This window comes from Apis laboriosa, unplaced genomic scaffold, assembly GCF_014066325.1.
Source record: "Apis laboriosa isolate Shangri-la unplaced genomic scaffold, ASM1406632v1 scaffold69_cov144, whole genome shotgun sequence".
Classification (NCBI taxonomy): Eukaryota; Metazoa; Arthropoda; class Insecta; order Hymenoptera; family Apidae; genus Apis; species Apis laboriosa.
Window position 1 is genome coordinate 4,024,197 of NW_025224165.1, and position 18,467 is coordinate 4,042,663.

The 18,467-nt window shown below is 34.7% G+C and overlaps 1 protein-coding gene across 1 annotated transcript in view; it reads left to right on the forward strand.

Moving 5' to 3' along the window:
• LOC122719055 (titin-like) overlaps nt 1–18,467 on the forward strand; it is a gene marked incomplete at its 3' end in the record, with an annotated part of 177,849 nt that overhangs the window by 124,490 nt on the left and 34,892 nt on the right. Inside the window, exons 82-92 of the mRNA XM_043944582.1 lie at nt 120–1,122; nt 1,255–1,653; nt 1,971–2,490; nt 2,618–2,789; nt 2,990–3,176; nt 5,219–5,558; nt 5,823–6,549; nt 6,902–7,240; nt 7,316–7,472; nt 8,402–8,568; nt 8,714–8,843. Of these exons, the coding sequence (XP_043800517.1) occupies nt 120–1,122; nt 1,255–1,653; nt 1,971–2,490; nt 2,618–2,789; nt 2,990–3,176; nt 5,219–5,558; nt 5,823–6,549; nt 6,902–7,240; nt 7,316–7,472; nt 8,402–8,568; nt 8,714–8,843 (4,141 nt within the window). The remainder of the gene's footprint in view (nt 1–119; nt 1,123–1,254; nt 1,654–1,970; nt 2,491–2,617; nt 2,790–2,989; nt 3,177–5,218; nt 5,559–5,822; nt 6,550–6,901; nt 7,241–7,315; nt 7,473–8,401; nt 8,569–8,713; nt 8,844–18,467) is intronic.

Here is an 18,467-nt window from a genome sequence, read left to right on the forward strand (position 1 = left end):
TAACTGTATTATTAATTCATCATTATTCTCGTTTATGTCGATATTTAAAGTAATCAATTCCAAGCATCTTCGAACAAGAAGAAAATAAATTACACGAAGAAAATAAAAACTGTTCACAGGTCGAATGGTTCTGGAACGGTAAACCGCTGCGAACAGGCACTCGTTTCCGCACCTTCTGCGACTTCGGCTTCGTGATCCTCGAGATTTCGCCCATCTATCCAGAGGATTCTGGCGAGTACAGTTGTCGAGCAACGAACGACTATGGCGAAGCAGTGACCACCTGCACCATGAAGTGCACAGGGAAACGAAGCATCATCCTCGAATCCCAACTGCCAAAGGGAATGGAGGGCACCATCGACAAGATAGCCGAGCTGGAAGGTCTTGGAAACGAGCCAGGCGAAGTGATCCCAGACGACGATACGGGGAAACCACCGGAATTCATCACAACTCCGTCCGACTTAACCCTAACCGAGAATTCCTTGGCGCATTTCGAGTGCAGATTGACACCTATCAACGACTCTAGCATGAGGGTGGAATGGTTCCACAATGGAAAGCCTCTTCTGGCTGGAACCAGGATCAAGACCATCCACGACTTTGGCTTCGTCATCCTGGAGGTGGCCAATTGTTACCAACGCGACTCAGGCCTGTACACGTGCAAGGCGACCAACCGCCACGGCGAAGCAACAGTCTCGTGCAAACTTCAAGTCCGTGGACGACAAGGGATCATCTTGGAACCCCAGCTGCCTACCAATTTCAAGACCGGAACGGAGAGTATCCAGAAGTTGGAAGAGGCTTTGTACAAGAAGGATGAGATATTGACCGAGGAAGAGACGCCCAATCCTCCCAAGTTTACCGTCGAGTTGAAGGACATCGAGGTAGAGGAAGGCGCGCCCAGTCATTTCGATTGCAGAGTCGAACCTGTCGGCGATTCTACGATGCGCATTGATTGGTTCCACAATGGAAGATCGTTCGCCACTGGATCTCGCGTGCACCAGATAAACGATTTTGGTTTTATCTCGTTGGATATGTCGTATACTTATGCCAGGGACAGCGGCGAGTATGTTTGCAGAGCTACCAATAAGTGGGGTTCTGCTACTACTAAAGCTACCATAACTTGTAAATGTAAGTAGAATTATTATATATAGTTATTCACTTATTTTCTTTTTTTAAAAATTAACATCTCTAGATATTAAAAGTATTCGAGATTTCGTCAGTTTCCAATCCTAATAATACATCAATTTTCAAACATTCCAGCTAAGAAAACCATAGATTTCGACTCGCAGCTGCCTTCAGGCATGAGTGGCGAGAAACTGAAGGAACTAGAACGTGGTCCAGTCAGCGAACCACCGCCTGAAGAGCCACCACGTCAACCACCGAAATTCATCACGCATATTCAATCAGCGACAGTGGACGAATCGGAAGCGGTCAGGTTCGAGTGTCGCGTGGAACCTAAGGACGACCCGAATCTGCGTATCGAGTGGTACAGAAATGGAAAATTGATCCCGGCTGGACACAGATACAGAACAATGTACGACATGGGATTCGTGTCTATGGATATCTTGTACGTCTACCCTGAAGACTCGGGAGAATACGTGTGCAAAGCTATCAATGATCTCGGAGAAGACACCACTAGGGCATCGGTATCCTGCAAAAGTAAGTTTCTTAATTTTATCTTTTGAAAAATTTAAAATTTGTTTATATATTATATATATCTTTTGTAAATTTTAATTATACTTTATAATGTCTTCTTATTATTTTTTTCGTCGAAAAGTTATACCAAATAAACTGTCATTTCATAATTTTTAAAAGTTTGCTACTAACTTTTCAAAAAGTATAATTACTTTTCGATAATTCTTACTTCAATAATAATTAAAAATTTTTAATTAATTTTTAATTAATAATAATTAAAAATTATTAAGACTTATCTAATGGAACAAAGTTTCAAAAATCGCCAATTCTTTTATTCACAGAGTTGCCCAACATCATTCTACAGAACCAAGTGCCAAAAGGTATGAAGAAATCGGAAGCGTTGATGCAGATGGAAGCGACTATCAAGAAATACACCTCAGAAGTCCATCTTACGGAGGACGATCTCTACGACGCGGACAAGAAACAACCGCCTCGTTTCGTCACCCAGATCCAAGATCAAACCGAGCTTGTCGAGATGAACAGCACGAAATTCGAATGTCAATTGGCGCCTGTCGGCGATCCAAACATGAAGGTCGAATGGTTCTTCAATGGCAAACCTCTACCGCATAAGAACAGATTCACCCCTATTTACGACTTTGGTTACGTGGCCATGAATTTCGGCTGGGTCTATCCCGAAGACAGCGGCGAATACCTTTGCAAGGCCACGAATCTTTATGGGATGGACGAGACACGGGCGGTGATTCGAACGGCTGGCAAGCCTGGAATTATTTACGAGTCCCAATTACCGAAGGGCATGAAGAGTATCGAAAAGATCAGAGAAATGGAAGCTGCATGGCAAATGTAATAAACATTTTTTTTTTATTAATTAATATTTCTCTTTTTCAAGAAACGTGTCAAATAATTTTATATACAGAACACTTTACAGTAGCATTGAATCATTACCTTATGCATATAATATTCTGCACAGAGTACCTGAGGAAGAAGGTGAAGAAGAGAAGGTGAGGGCGCCCCCAACATTCGTGAGCAAACCAGAACCAGTGACCGTCGAAGAGGGCGATTGGTCCAGGTTCTGCTGTCGTGTCACTGGTCACCCAAGACCCCGTGTCATGTGGATCATCAATGGACATACCGTGGTCAACGTGAGCATCAATATTTTTATATTTTCGAACTTAAAGGAAAAAAATTATTTAATTTCGTTGGATTCTTCATCAAAAATTAAAATCCATTGCGAACTTCTATAATACAAGACTCTACAATTAAAATTAAATTACAATTACGATTATAATAATTGATTAATTTTTGTAATTCACGAATTTCTTTTATCTATAAATTCTCACAGGGATCACGTTATAAACTGACTTACGACGGCATGTATCACCTGGACATCCCGAAAACGAGGCAATACGATCACGGAAAAGTGGAAGTGATCGCGAGAAGCTCAGTAGGCGAGGCACGTACCGAAACCACATTGACAGTGAAACCACGAAGCGACGATTATCGTGGCGTGTTGAAGAACTCGCCAAGACGTAAGTTACCTATCCCGAAACATATATCCCAATACATGAACATGTCGTCGCATTCTTTGCGTTTCATCGAACCTATTTATACCTCACTGAAACATAATATTCCGTTTGTGAACTTCTGAACACATGAATATCATAATACATGGAGACAATAATTATTCGAACAAATAAATTGATCGATCGATCCATCACCTCGCAAAGAATGCACGTACATAGAACAAAGAACAATGTTAGATATATTTCGTCGATATATCGAACATATGGCACTATATATAATACTACACGAAAAAATATATATATAAAATAATAATAAAATTAAATAGAATATGGTATTACGTATATATGCAATCGAAAAATATTATATAAACGACAACCGCAACACAGTACCTACATGAGATATCGATACGACACATACATTTCCATTCGAGTACAATAATAACACTCGAACATATATACCTTATCCATGTATTGTCCCTTTTCTCCTTCTTCCGTCAAAAAAAAAAAGAAAGAAAATGTTACGAAAGGATTCGAAAGATCGTCCTCAGGCGACACAAGCAACTTCTTCTTCTTCTTCTTCTTCTTCTTCTTCTTCTTCTTCTTCTTCTTCTTCTTCCTTCGTCTTTGGGGTTCGGGATTTCGACGGGCGTATTCGAGCAATCTCGGCTAAAAGGTATCTTCGTTTTCAGGTATGAGAAACACAAACCAAAGAGAAAGCAAGTCGTTATTATAGATTATTTTGCTTACTTTTGTATATATAATATATATACACATGTATATTGTATACACACATATGTATTGTCATTGTTTTTCATTTTCTTTCATGTTTCACCAAACATGAAATGAATTGTGCACGGAGAAAAATATTGATTATTTTTAGTAGAAGTAACGGTGGATCATCACATTTATTTTTATTTTTTATATTAATTCGTAAGGTTTTTTTTTTTTGCACGATATATTTTCCTCCGTGTGGCCAATTTTTATTGCACTGGAGAAAACGGATGTATTGCTCAATTATTATTTTCGATATTTTGTATTTATTTATATATATAAATCATTTCATTTAATCAATTTTATTTAATTATTATTTATTATTCATTACATAACATCATTCATCTAATAGATTTCATTATTATTAATTTTTTAAAATTAGTTGTGAGCAGGGTCCGTATTTCTCAGAGTGCTATTCAATATCGATGTAAATAATACTCATCGCGTGATGGATTTATTTAAGAAACGTGTATATAAAACCCCTCGTTACCCCTTAAAAGATATTTTCAAACAGCAGAGATTCAGTGTTTCATAAAGAAAAAAAAAGTATCGTCTTTATTTAGTCGTCGTAATTTATTAAAATATAAATTTTGCAATTTAGAAATAAGTATTTACTGGATCTCTCTGTATTTGTCAATGAGAAATGTTCAGTATCGTTGATTGTTCGATGTGATTCCAACGAGATTGGAACCGTGGTTCCACGTGATCTAACTTGAATCATCCGGATGTCCACCTCTGTCTCCGGTTGCCTGGTATCCGGGCGTCCTGTCCCTCTCGCGCAGCTGGCGTCGTTATGTGTTGCATCGCCAATGAAGTACTGTGTCGTAATTCCCCGTGATTTTTTTCTGTCTAAAGTATAGCAGTCCTCCTCGATTCCACTTTGTCTCTTATTCGATATCATTCGATAAATTTGATAAATAATAATTTAATCTTTATTTATTATTTTCATATAAATAATTAATCCTTCGTTTCATCCATCTCATAATTTTTCAATAATTTAGGAAAAATTCGGAATTATACAACATTCAACATTTTTTACAAAAAATTTTTGCTAATATTCGAATAAAGTAAAATATTAAGATATTCTAAAGAGAAATTATTCCTTTCGTCTTTATTTACTTGCATTACTTGCATTATAAGAGTGATATAAAAATTCAAAGCGATCGAGGAGACGCCATATTTTCAGTCGAAAAATTGAATGTTTCCAAAGTTCGTCTGGCATGCGTTGTGACGTAAATTCGAGAAACGGGTGGAGGTCTAACGTGTATTTTCCCTAGCTTGGTATGATTACGGGCTGACCCAATACCAAACGGAGCGACAGAACACAGAACTCGAGAGAGTTTTCGACGAGAGGCACCATAACATCTCTCAGGGCATCGAGATCGCCACCGAACACCTTGGACAGAAGGTCTACAAGGAACCAGAGACCGAATGGCAAAAATCTGTGAAGAGTAAGAAGAACGAGGATTATTACAACAAACTGATGACTCTCGAAGAGGAACAGGTCTTAAAGGAGAGTAGATTGAGAGAATCCAGCCACCAGTTCGCCATTCCTGGCGAAAAAGTTGTCGCCCATTCTGTGGCAAAAGGGATGGCCCAGCAATACGAGGAGACGCTGTAAGTAACTCTTTCCATTTCCATTTTCTTTTAATTTTATATACTTTTATACAAAATTATAAAAAGTATATATACACTATTATTTATTTGTTATAACATACTACATATCATACGCTAATTGATTAAGTTCAAGTACTTTATGTCTCGTTCTTGACGTGTTACATATTAAAAAATGGACACGAATTATATTTTCTAATTCAATTTACGAAGTTTAATTATTCAAAAATGAATAAATAAACGAGTGGAAAAATTGAAAATTTTTAGGGATGACAAGAAGGAGGAGAAGATTCAGGAGACGCAGCAGACAACCACGAAATTCGTGAAGAAGCCACACACGACGGAAGTGGACATCGATATGGAGCGCGTGAAAGGAAGGTATCCTCCAGAGCCGTCGGAATCCACGGTGCACGGGCGCGAGGTGCACGTAGCCAAGCAGAAGCAGATCCAGAAAGAGGTGAAAGGCGATCTGGAGATCACCAGAAAGATAACGGCCACGGAAACGACCGAGGTGGAGCACAAAGCGAAAACTCAGGAGCGCATCGTTCAAGGTCCAACGAAACCTGCCAAACCTCCTGTGTTCACGAAGAAGATTCAACCTTGCAGAGCGTTCGAGCAGGAGCAAGCACGATTCGAGGTCGAATTCGATGGCGATCCATTGCCGACCATCAAATGGTACCGCGAGGATTTCCCCATACAGAACTCTCCGGATCTTCAGATCTACACGTTCAGCACGAAATCGGTGTTGATCATTCGCCAAGTTTTCATGGAGGATTCCGGTGTGTTCTCCGTGATCGCTGAGAATCGCGGTGGGAAGGCGAAATGCAGTGCGAATTTGGTGGTAGAGGAGCGTAGAAGGCAACCGGGCAGAGGTGGAGTGGTGCCACCTAGCTTCCTATCCACCATTCAAAGCACCTCGGTCACCACTGGCCAACTGGCTAGATTTGACGCCAAAGTGACCGGAACTAAGCCTTTGGATGTTTATTGGTTGAAGGTAATGGGTGTTTCTTCTTCTTTTTGATTTAATATAATGAAATGATTTGGAATTATCATTTGAAAGAATAAACAATATTGAATATTGAAGCTAAACTTTCGTTAACAATAATATGAGGAATAACTCAATTGGTGAAAAATTAGAGACTCTTAGTTAATCATATTGATGAATAAATTGCAAATTGTAAAATTCCATGTAAACTAGTTTTTACAATTTTATTTTACAAATAATTCTTTTCTTATAATATTTAAATAATAAATTTATACAAAGACATAACACATTTTCATATTATTATATATCACTAATATAGAAATTATTCAGAACACTAGAACCAATTGTAATCAAATTACAGAACGGCAAGAAAGTGACGGCAGACATTCGTTACAAGACACTCGAAGAGGACAACACCTACACCCTGTTGATTCTGGAAACCATACCAGAAGATTCGGGCAAATATGAATGCGTCGCGATAAACAGCGCTGGAGAGGCGCGTTGCGACGCCGAGTGCACGGTCCGTGGCCCTCAATCTCCCGCCAAAACCGCGAAACCAACGACACCTGGCGTTGAGAAGGCGCCGCAGGTGTTGGAGCCGTTGAAAGATCAAACTATCAGAGAGGGTACGTCGGTCGCGTTCGCGTGTAGGATCACTGGGAAACCGGTACCCACGGTGCAATGGAAGAAAGGCGACAAGGTATGCATGATAAAATAATACGATTGGGTTAAAAGACGATATGTCCGGAAAACTAAAATTTATTTATCGTTGCAGGTTATCAAACCATCTAAATATTTCCAAATGCAAAAGGATGGCGACCTCTGCACCTTGAGAATCTCTGAGGCATTCCCCGAAGATGAGGGAGTTTACAAGTGCATTGCCAAGAATCCAGCCGGTGATGTGACCACTTCAGCAAACCTCAGAGTTCTTGGTAAGAAATTCACCAATGCAAAAATTTTAATAATATTCTAACTCAACTGTATCTTAAATAATGTGAAAATTAAATAAATTTGAGTCTCTATATACTTTAATATAAATCATCACTCGCAAAATCACAAATGATTACAAAATCATAACTTTTTAAAGATTAAAAAACTTCTTTTTATTTTATCTCGATATATCAATTGGTTGCCGAGATAAGTACTAAAAATTTCCAGAGTATTTAATGCTAGAATATTATGAATGGGCTGCAATCTATATTTTTTCTTGGAAATATGCACTACTTTAAAGAATCAATTCATTTGAGATAGATTAGTGAGACAAGGTGCGAGCGAGAGATCCGAATAAAAGACAAGGATGAAGATGGTAAATAATCGAAAATTACTCTTTTCTTTATACGACGATATCTCGGGAACCGGAAGTCCTATCGAGATAAATGAAAAAGCGTTTTAAAGGGCAAAGTTTTGGCTTTCTAATGATCGTTCATTTGTTGATCAAAAGTTATTATCTTCGGAGTTATAACGATTTAAAGTTTTGCTAGTAGTTTTGCTTTTAATAAAGTTTAAGGTAAATAATTAAAAATTACCTTTTTTTTACACAACGATATCTCAGAAATCGGAAATCGTATTTAGATAAAAAGATGTTAAAAAAGTTTAAAAAGCAAGATTTCACTTTCAATAATTTTTTATTGATTTACCTGAGATCATTATTTTCAGAATTAATCGAACAAAATTATAAAAGTCTATTTTTTTTTGTTTAAAGAATTATTTCTTAAATTTTTAGACACTTTATGATAGGAATACTATATGATTTATGTTTAATATTCAAAATAAATACAATATGAAGAAATCCTAAGTTTAATAATCGTTATAAATTAGATATTTACTTACTATATATTAAATAATCATTATCTTACTTTAGCCCCCGATGCAGCTGATATTCTCCCCAAATTGTCACCACTGAAAGATCAAATAGTATTTGAAGGACAGCCGGCACAATTCAAGACTCAAGTTACTCCAGCTAAACCAAAGCCAACGATCCAATGGTATCGCGAAGGTGCCCTAATTCCTCAGTCACCCGATTTTCAGGTGAGTTAACCTCCAAAATCGAATTAATCCTTCTTAGACAATGAGATATTAAATATTCATAATTAAATTTGAATATAAAATCAATAAAATATCTCATTATACGTTCTCTTCTAATTTCGATTCAATTTCAAACTTAATTTTCCAGATGATTCACGAAAGCAACAACGCCGTGTTGCTGATAGCAACCACGTACGAAGAAGACACTGGCACCTTCACCTGCCGGGCTACCACATCAGCCGGCACCGTAGAAACTTCCGCCAAACTCATCGTAAAAAGTAAGAATTGAATAAAAGATACAAATTCAATTGCTAACACGAGACGCGATTGAATCTACGGGATTTGCCTTTAGAGTGTTACGGAGGAACACGTGCACGCGTGAAACGATTTCTCTTCCATGTTATGAATAGGAAAAGAAGAGAGAGAAAGAAAATACAAAAAAAAAAAAATTCTAAAAATTACTAATATTAATAATAATGACAGTCTGATGAGATAATGATTAATTTCAAAAGATTCAATTTAATTCACTTAACTCTTATATCAATACTATATTCATTAATAGGTTTTTTTTATTTAAAATCAATTTTTTATCTTCTCATTAGAATTTTTATTTTTTTAAATTTTGTTACCAAAGAATTATTGAAATCAAAAACTGAATAATTGATAATAATTGAATCATTCAACAAATATATATATATATATATAAATAATTAACTTTGTGAAATTAATTACATTAAATCGTTTCAAAAATCACGTGTTCCTTCGTCGATCGCGATTCGTCGAGGACACCCGTGCGTATTTTTATTTTTTTTTCGCTTTTTTGTTGTTTTTCTCTACAAAAGAAAAAAAAAGAAGAAACCTAACCCACCAAGCGAATCGTTACCAATGTTCAACCCCTTGTTCCCCGCTCTCGACCCTTTTTTAATCAAAGTCACGAGCGAGCCCGGGGAGTTTTGTACTAACTCGTCGTGTTTTTTTTTGTTCTTTTTGTTTTTCAAAAAGAAAAAAACATAATAAAAAGTAAAATAGAAAAAAAAAAATACACAAAAATAGTAGACGAGCGAGTGAAACGAGGAAAGTGATACATGTTTTTGCAGAGAGGCAAAAATTTTTGTCTCGAGTGTACGTGTTGTTTCACAGAACAAAAAGAAATAGATAATTATATAGAGAAGTATAGATATATAATTATAATCGGTAAGAGGGAAAAAATTATTAGATGCAACAAATTTAAAATTAAGATTAAAAGTGAGAAATATCGCGGAGGTGGTGCTGAAAATGAGATCGATTTCAATTTAAAAAAATGATGAAATGTTTTGTAGAATTGAACTCGTTTAAGGTGGAAAACGGAAAAAAATCGAAGCGTGTCGAGATTCGATTAAGACGAGCGTAGTTGATTTTCCATCCAACAAGGTGCGATTTACGAGAGCGAGACTACGAGCGTCTTTTCGAATGGTCGAATTCGATTCTTTTTGATTGATTTTGATATTTAATGAGGTGGTGCTTTGGACAAGAATCGCTTGAGAATTTTGAGAACGAATCTCCTCGTGCGAATTCTCCTCTTTTGCTCCGCTTTGTACATAAATCTCGATGGCGGGAATTTCGAACAATATCGATATTATGAAATCGAGATAAAAAAAAAAAAAATGTTGTGGTGAAGGAAATATGGGTGAAAAGAGAAATTTGGATCTTTTGGAAACGGTACAACGAATACGTAACTCGTTTACTCGTTCGATTTAGCGTCGATGTTCATTATTGAAAAAAAAAAAAAAAAAGGAAAAAAAAGGAAAAAACATGATAAAATATATATATCGTAAAAAAATATATATATATATAATATATACATATAAGTGTATTCACACGATGCATTAAATATATTATTATATTAGGAATGATTTGTTAGTTAGTTCTACACTGACGTGATGATGAAATTTATTTAGTTACACAGCCTACACGCAAATAATTTCTCCTTTAACGTTTTACTAATCGATTATTTATTATTGTACAATGGAAAGGCCAATAAAAACCAATGTTTTAAGTACGCATAAGCCTCGTTTGTTGCCGATTCGATACGATCTAGCATTGCATACATCATGTGCATTAGGATTGATTAAGGGTCTACTGAAATGTTTATCATTAATGGCATCTCGAAATTCATAGTTACATACGCATATATATGTGAGTGAAAATTTAAAATGTTAAACGTAAAAATTAAATTGTAACAAAAAATTGGATTACAAAATCTCTCTAAATATCAAAATTAAAATATACTATTGAAAAAGAATATTATAAACACAATTTTAAGAAGAGCTAGGATAAAGTAAAAATGTTTTACGAAATACTTTAAATATTCGAAATTATTTGAAACAGAAGAAAAGGTGATGAACAAAAATTAGATTTGAAAAGAATTTCCCACGAGAGACTTTAATACTCTAAAAATTATTTCAAATAAAATAAAAACGGTTAACGCAGTTAAATTCAAAGAAATTTTCCCTGAAACATACTAAATAGCTCGAAAATTATCCCAAAAATAGAAAAATCATCGTATAAATTTAAAAAAATTCTTCATGAAAGATTTTAAATATCCTAAAAATTACTCCAAACAAATGTAAAACAAAAATCAACAAAAAATAAATAAAATAAAATAAAATCAGAGAGAATTTGCAACACTCTGAACCAAAGAAATCTATCAAATTAATTAAATTCATACCAAAAATCATATTAAAAGAATCAAAATCGATGAATAGTGTATCATCAAAATCACAAATCAAAAAAAAAAAAAAAAAAAAAAAAAAAAAAAAAAAGAAAAAAAATCAGAAGAACAATCACAAAAGTCTGTACCAAAAGAAAGCCTTTCTCCCGCATAAAAGATTATCGTCTCGGAATGTACGAATGCGCCAGGCTGCGGACAAATATAGGAGCAGCGAATGTAAATTGACTTTTGCACTCCGCAACGTAATTGCCAGCCACGTTTCCCCGCGTCATAAATTCGTCCGCGTTTTGCTTACGAAATGTGTACCCGAGAACACCCGTGGAATGAATCACGGCTCGTAAACCGGCTCACCACCTTGAAAATAATGCCGAAACTTTCGTAACGGGGTGGGTGAATCGTTGGATGGAAATCGAGGTGGATAGAAATAGAAACGGGCCGTTCTTAATCAGCGTGACGATCGATCGGACAATCGCGACTCGCGAGGATTGTTAACGAGCGATCCCCACGGTGCAACACTTGGCAGATTTATACACGGCTAAAATAAGGGGAGAGAAGAGTAGTCGAAGTGTTGCTACTTTGCTTTGAAAACCGAGTCCAGATGCAGGGCTATATTTGACATCGAAAAACGAAAGCAAAATCCGATGAGTTTCGTTCGAGAAGAGTAGTGTAGAAACGTGCGAAGTTTAGGAGTTTAGGCCGGTTCGGGAGATTCTTGGAACGTTCAAGTTGTTTCAGAGTTGGCCGTGTATATATTAAGACGACGTTACGGGCCGGGGTAGTATATAACACCTTTCACCGATTCGCTTCTATTTGAGGCGGGAATTTTTGAAAAGAGAATATTACAACAATTGGATTAAAAAGTATTCGTGGGCGGATAATAATAGTAGATTAAAGATAAAATTAGGAATTTGATAACAAATGTTTGGCACATAATAATTGAATAATTGAAATTTTATTGGTTCGCATCTATCTTAGGCGGGAAATTTGAAAAGAGAAATTAATTAAAAATTTGATGAAAAATAATCAGCAGTGGATAATAATAATAATAATAATAATAATAATAATAATAATAATAATAATAATAATCGAGTAATTAAAATTCTATATTAATATTGAATTTAACAAATTTTCTCGATAATATAAGATATAAAATTAAATAAAAGATAGTTTCAATTATTTCATCTATATCTAATTTAATCTATAAAAAAATCTATAATCACGCATAGTTAAATCAATTGATATTACCAATTACAAACTAATAAATCTAATCTAATCTTAAAACTCTATTACAATAGCAATAATAAAGATCTTCGATTTTTTTTTCTTCCAATTTTCGTTAAGATAATAATAAATTACTACTAAATATATATTCATAATTCGATGTAAAATATACCAATTTTTAAATTAATCAAACAACACAACGAAAGTTAAAAATTTTCACAAAAATTCTTAAACGATTAAGAAGATCCACTTATTCCAAATTCCATTGTTTTATCTCAATGTTTCCCCATTATATTACATAGTAAAATAATTTAAAGGAAAAAAAAAAAAAAAGAATGCATTCTTCTTAAAGAACATCGTAGGAAGAAAGAAAAATCTTTTCCCCGCATAATTTTCATTTTTCTATTCGAGAATGCCTTAAACCTTAAGGGATTAAGAAAAAAAAAAAATAAATTTCGTTTCGTCTCCCTCGTTATATATCGCTCGTTGACGCGAGGGATTTCCATCGGCCTATACCGCTTATATACTCGTCTTTTACGATCCACGTTTCTGTCTGTACCCGGTATCACCTTTCTCTCTGGTAACTGGTTTAACGAGCGTGAAGAGGTAAACGTATTTTCCTCATCGCTTCTGGTAGTCCGCCTCGTTTCAAAACGGAGGGACGGCGGAGGGTGCACAGTGCCGTGTGCACACTCGGCTAGGCCCTCTTCTTAGGCTATTTCTGACCACGTGACGTGTATAACATTACCCGGCTATATTTGGTCGCCGATGAAGAACTCGGCGAACATACGGCAAAATTCACGTGGGGTCTAGAATCTTCTTGCTTCGATATCGTGCACACGAGTGCACGATACCACTTTTCGATATTTTGCTCGAGGATTCTTCGTGTCGTGTCGTTATTGAGCATCGTCATCGAGTGTGACGCGATGCGATACGATCCAACGAATTATTTTATTGCATATTGTCATTCGAGATATAGAGGATATAGTCGTGAGATTTCAACTTTCTTCTGTGATTGAAATATGAATTATCTAAATGATAGGGTGCAGTGCAATTTATAATTTTGTTCGATATTGTCACTGCGAATTCGTATTTAAAAAGGTAATGCGACACGATGATGTATGAGAAAGAATCGAATTTATTCTGCGATAGAAATAAATATAACTGGATGATATTTTGCAATTATTTTAAATGATTTTGTTTTGTAACAATATTAAGATAGATATTATTGTAATAACAGAGAAATGTAATATATTTTTTTCGAAGATTAATTTAGTTAGATTTTGTTATCTTGATTTGAAAAATTGAGAAATTAATTTAACTTTTGATCTTTAATAAATAAAATTGTATTATGTTGCAAAATTTTCTGTGATACTCAATAGTGACATAACATTAAATTTCGAGAAATTTGTCTTTATAAAAAAATATTGGGTTTTTATTTATCGGCCTTTCAACATTTTCGCTGCTTATTCCTCGATTCGAGTTATTTTATGATAGATTTTATGAAATTATGACAATTAGATATTACAGTGGATAGTATAAATTAGATATAGATTAAATGAGAAAATTTTTTTTAAATTTTTAAAGTATAGAAAGATATTTTATAATAATTTATAGAATTTTGCAGAGTGAAAATAAAACTCAAGAAATATCTATTTCTGGTTATAATTAGTGCCAACTGGAAAATTTATGTAATTGCTCACTTTTCCTGATATTTAAATGAAATAAATTTAATGCTATAATAATACAATTCAAACTTTAACTATATCTCTTTTTTTAATTTCTTTGATGAAATCTAGTAATAACAAATATAATGAAAAATTCAAACTAGCAATGAACGTGTTAAATTAAAAATTGATTTTAAAATAAAGGATAATAATACATTTTTACTAAACCAACGACTATTTATTAAATATTGATACAATTAAATAATAAATGTTTTTTTAAACAATCAAATACAATTTCTAAAAATATAAATTTATCGTATAAGGCTTACAAAATACACAAAAATTCTATAATAATATTTAAATCTTAAACTTTAAGAATGATAATATACAATTAAAATTAAATTCATTTGGCAACAAATCCTGTTACACGAATATTAAATAATTAAACCATAATTTAAATGCCAATAATATAATAAGTATATAATTTACATAAAAATTTATTATAATATATATATTATATATTATATATTAAATTTATATATTATAATATATAAATTTATTATAATATATATATATCTTATATTATAAGAATATAATTAATCTCACTCTTCAAATTTCTTCGCTAAATAAAAATCTTAAAAAAAAATAAATCATAGCACGAGTCCTCACCTTCTCTAAATTCTTTAAAAAAAAAAAAGAACAAACGAAATTATACGATTCGTACAAACAATTTCATAATTTCTTCTCGCTCAGAATAAAGACTATCCCCGTCTCGAAATTATTCTTAAAGAAAGATTAGAAATGGAGCAGACCCGTAACTCCCCATGATCAACGCGCGTGACCGGAAACAAAGAAGATTCCCTCGCGTTCCATTGCGTGAACGAGGCCTGCATCCAGCGCACGATGCTCCGTGTACGGAACGATGGTATTCTCGTGTTGCCCAGCGCGTTTCAGCCTCGCGAGGAGGATCATCGTCATATTACTTGACCGGTCCTCGCACGACACCGTTACGAACCGACGACCTGATGCAAAATTAGACCGTGAATCCGGTCTGCACGGCCGTTTGATTAATCGCGGGGAGGGTAGGGACGGGTCCCTCGTAATGAATCCGCCATCTTCTTCAACGTGCCAAAGTCTCGAAGACGTTCTTTAACTTCGTTCTTAACGTGAGAATTATATCGTTGGATACGAGCTGGAATTTAATCATAATTGGTTACTTGATTTAATTTTGTTGTAGAATTTTTCTTAAAATTCTGGATATTTATTGTCACTGTTCGATGAGATGAGGGAAAGAAGAAATATAATGATATATTGTAACATGATTTGTTCCAGACTTGAAATTGTCAATGCAAATCGTTTATAAAAATGAATGGAAGTAATGGAATAAAAAATTCTTCTATGCATGGATTATTCTTCTAATCTGATTTTATTTAATTGACAAAACATATTTATTCGGATCATTTTTATTTAATCTATTTAATATTTGGAAAAGATGGAAAAAGCATTTTATCACTGAGAATGAAAGTATAAAAACACATGAAAGTAATTCATTTCATTCAAAATTCATTTTGAGAAAGAAGATGGACAAAGCGAAGAAATGGGAAACGTTTCATGAAGAATGAACAATTAATAAATTTCGTTTTAAATAAATGGCGATTACGAATTTTCGAAAAATCGAATTTTAATAATTATCGAGAAATTATGAGAAATAATCATGAAAAAGGGAGAACAAAAAAGAGAAACAATCCTGGCATCTTCGTCGATCATAAATAAATGTTAGATTCGGCCTAGCTGGGTAAGAACCAAGAAAATTAGATATCGTGCATGAGATTATTTCGAGCGTGTGTGCGTGATCGTGCTATGAGATCAAGGCTGTTAAACCGCTATACGAGAGGTAATTATCGTCCCTCGCTGTGAACTAATGAATTCGAGATGCCGAAATAACCGACTTGACAACAACAGAATCAAGATTGTTGTCGGACGAAATATTCTTCTCGAGGATTTCAGAGACCCTTAAGATTCCATCCACCATGATATCACGCGTCCTGGACAAGATTCTTCTTTGTGTATACGAATTTTTTAGATCGAGTGTAAGAGAAATTTTTAAATTTTGTTTGTACAAAATGTAATGTAATCACGTATCGTGATCGTTAAAGAATTTTAAAGAAGAATGGATTCTTATTTGAGTAGAAATCAAGTAAAAATTTTTTTCTCTGAAAGAAAAATTCCATTTGATCATAAGAAGCATAAGGCCACGTGTCGAATTTAAAATTCTTTAAAAATAGATTTCTCTTCGTGTACACAAAGAATAAAGATCAAGAGGCTGACTATGATATAAGATGATTTTTCAAAATCATAGTCCTTAAGAAAAATATATTCCATGCTTATTTGCATTAATTATCATAAAAGAGACAAAAGCAAAACGATTCTCTGAAAAATCAATGATGATATCAGTCTCTTGAATCTGAAACAGATATTTCTCATTCTCGAAACAAATTCCTATTGTTTATAATATTTAATTTTAATCCAGAATCCTCGAAAGAAAAATAAATTCCATCCCTTGGTTTTATCCTTTGATCTTCGTTCTTCATCTTCCATTTTACTATTCCAAATACCTTTTCGTATACAAAAACGCATCGTTAGAGAATCCCAGAAATCCATAAATTCCTCATCATGTATTTTCAAGATTAATTCCTTGAATATTAACGATCCCCCAAAGATTCTAAAATTCCTCTTTATATTCACAAATATTCAAAATCTTTAAGAACAGAAAATGCAAATTTTATTCCTTCAACAATCCAATTGTTGTTGTTGATGTAATCCAACAAAAATATTCTGGAAAAACTTTCCAAAATATCCAAAATATCTTTACCCTCCAAAAAAAATTAATTCAATCTTCCTCATCTCCAATATAATCCTCGGAAAATTCCATAAGAACTAGATTATTCCTCGTTTCACAAATAATCATCCATCCCTCCCCAATCACATCGTCTCATTCTCCAAAAGGATTCTCCAAGAAGAACAAATTCCTGTTTTCGTTCGAACCACATCATTTACTCTCCTCCATCGACTTATTCGCACGACCTTGAATCAACGACGACCGAACCACCTGAACCGCCATCAAGAAGAAGACAAACTGCCAAACATCTCGTCTGCCGGGGGAGAGGGGAAGGGAGAAAAAGAAACGGGCAATGATTCATCCTGTGCGTGCGTGTTCGGGCCCTTCTTTTCATCTTCCACCCACAGCGGCCAACCGGTGCTCGATCGTCGACGACTGTTTGTGCCCGTTCGGCCAGGCGTCGATGGAGGGAGGCAGAAGCCGCCGACGAAGCCGACTATTTCGGCCATCCCAGCTGCCTCAGTGATTCAGACCCGCTAGAAATAATACGGTGGAGCGGGTGTCAGCGCACTCTGGAACACGGGAACGAATTATTTCTGGTTGATCCGCGGCCCCTCGATCGCTCTTCGCGTTGCGGCGAGGGAGGCCCTCGATTCAACACCCGAGAGAAACGTCGAGATACACGGTCACAGTGTTGGCCGTCGTCACGGATCGGTCGACTTACTCCGACTCCAATTGGCTTCGAGCTGTGAATCGTTGTTAATCCCTTGTTATCGTTACCTCGACTTTGAACTTGTATTTTTTTTATTATTTTCGAGAAATATATCGGCTCGATTCTTGCCTCGAGGAATTAACTTTTAGTGGGATGTGATTGGAAGGAATTTTATAGACTAGGCAATTGTTTTGAAAAAAATTTTTGACAATTGTTGTAATAAATAATAAAGGGTATACGATACTGTAGAATTTTATCCTAGATAACTTAATCTATATCTTTAAATATAAGAATACATATTTTTCTATGATTAATAAATTTTTGACAATTGTAAATAGTAATAAAAATTAATAGGAATTTAAATATATAATTATAATATATTATAAATCGATATGTTATATCCCTTGATACGCTGTTCAATTAAACGGAAATTTTTAGAAATATACATTGTTATATATAAAAGAGATTAATAGAAATTGAGTGAAATTAGCGTGAACGAGGGAAAGAAGAAGGTCAGGGACAACCACGTCTCGCTAAACGTTGATTTTATTTTTATTTCTGTACATGACCACTCCAATCGTACGAATGATTCATCGAATAAATTTCCGTGTGTCATCCGTTAAATCCTAGCGTTATTGTATCACTCCATCCGTCATCACGTGTCAACCGAGGAACGAGACTCGGCACGATAAACAACAACCATTGTCTTGCCCACCTATATTATGAATCACGCTCCTAAAAAAAAAAAAAAAA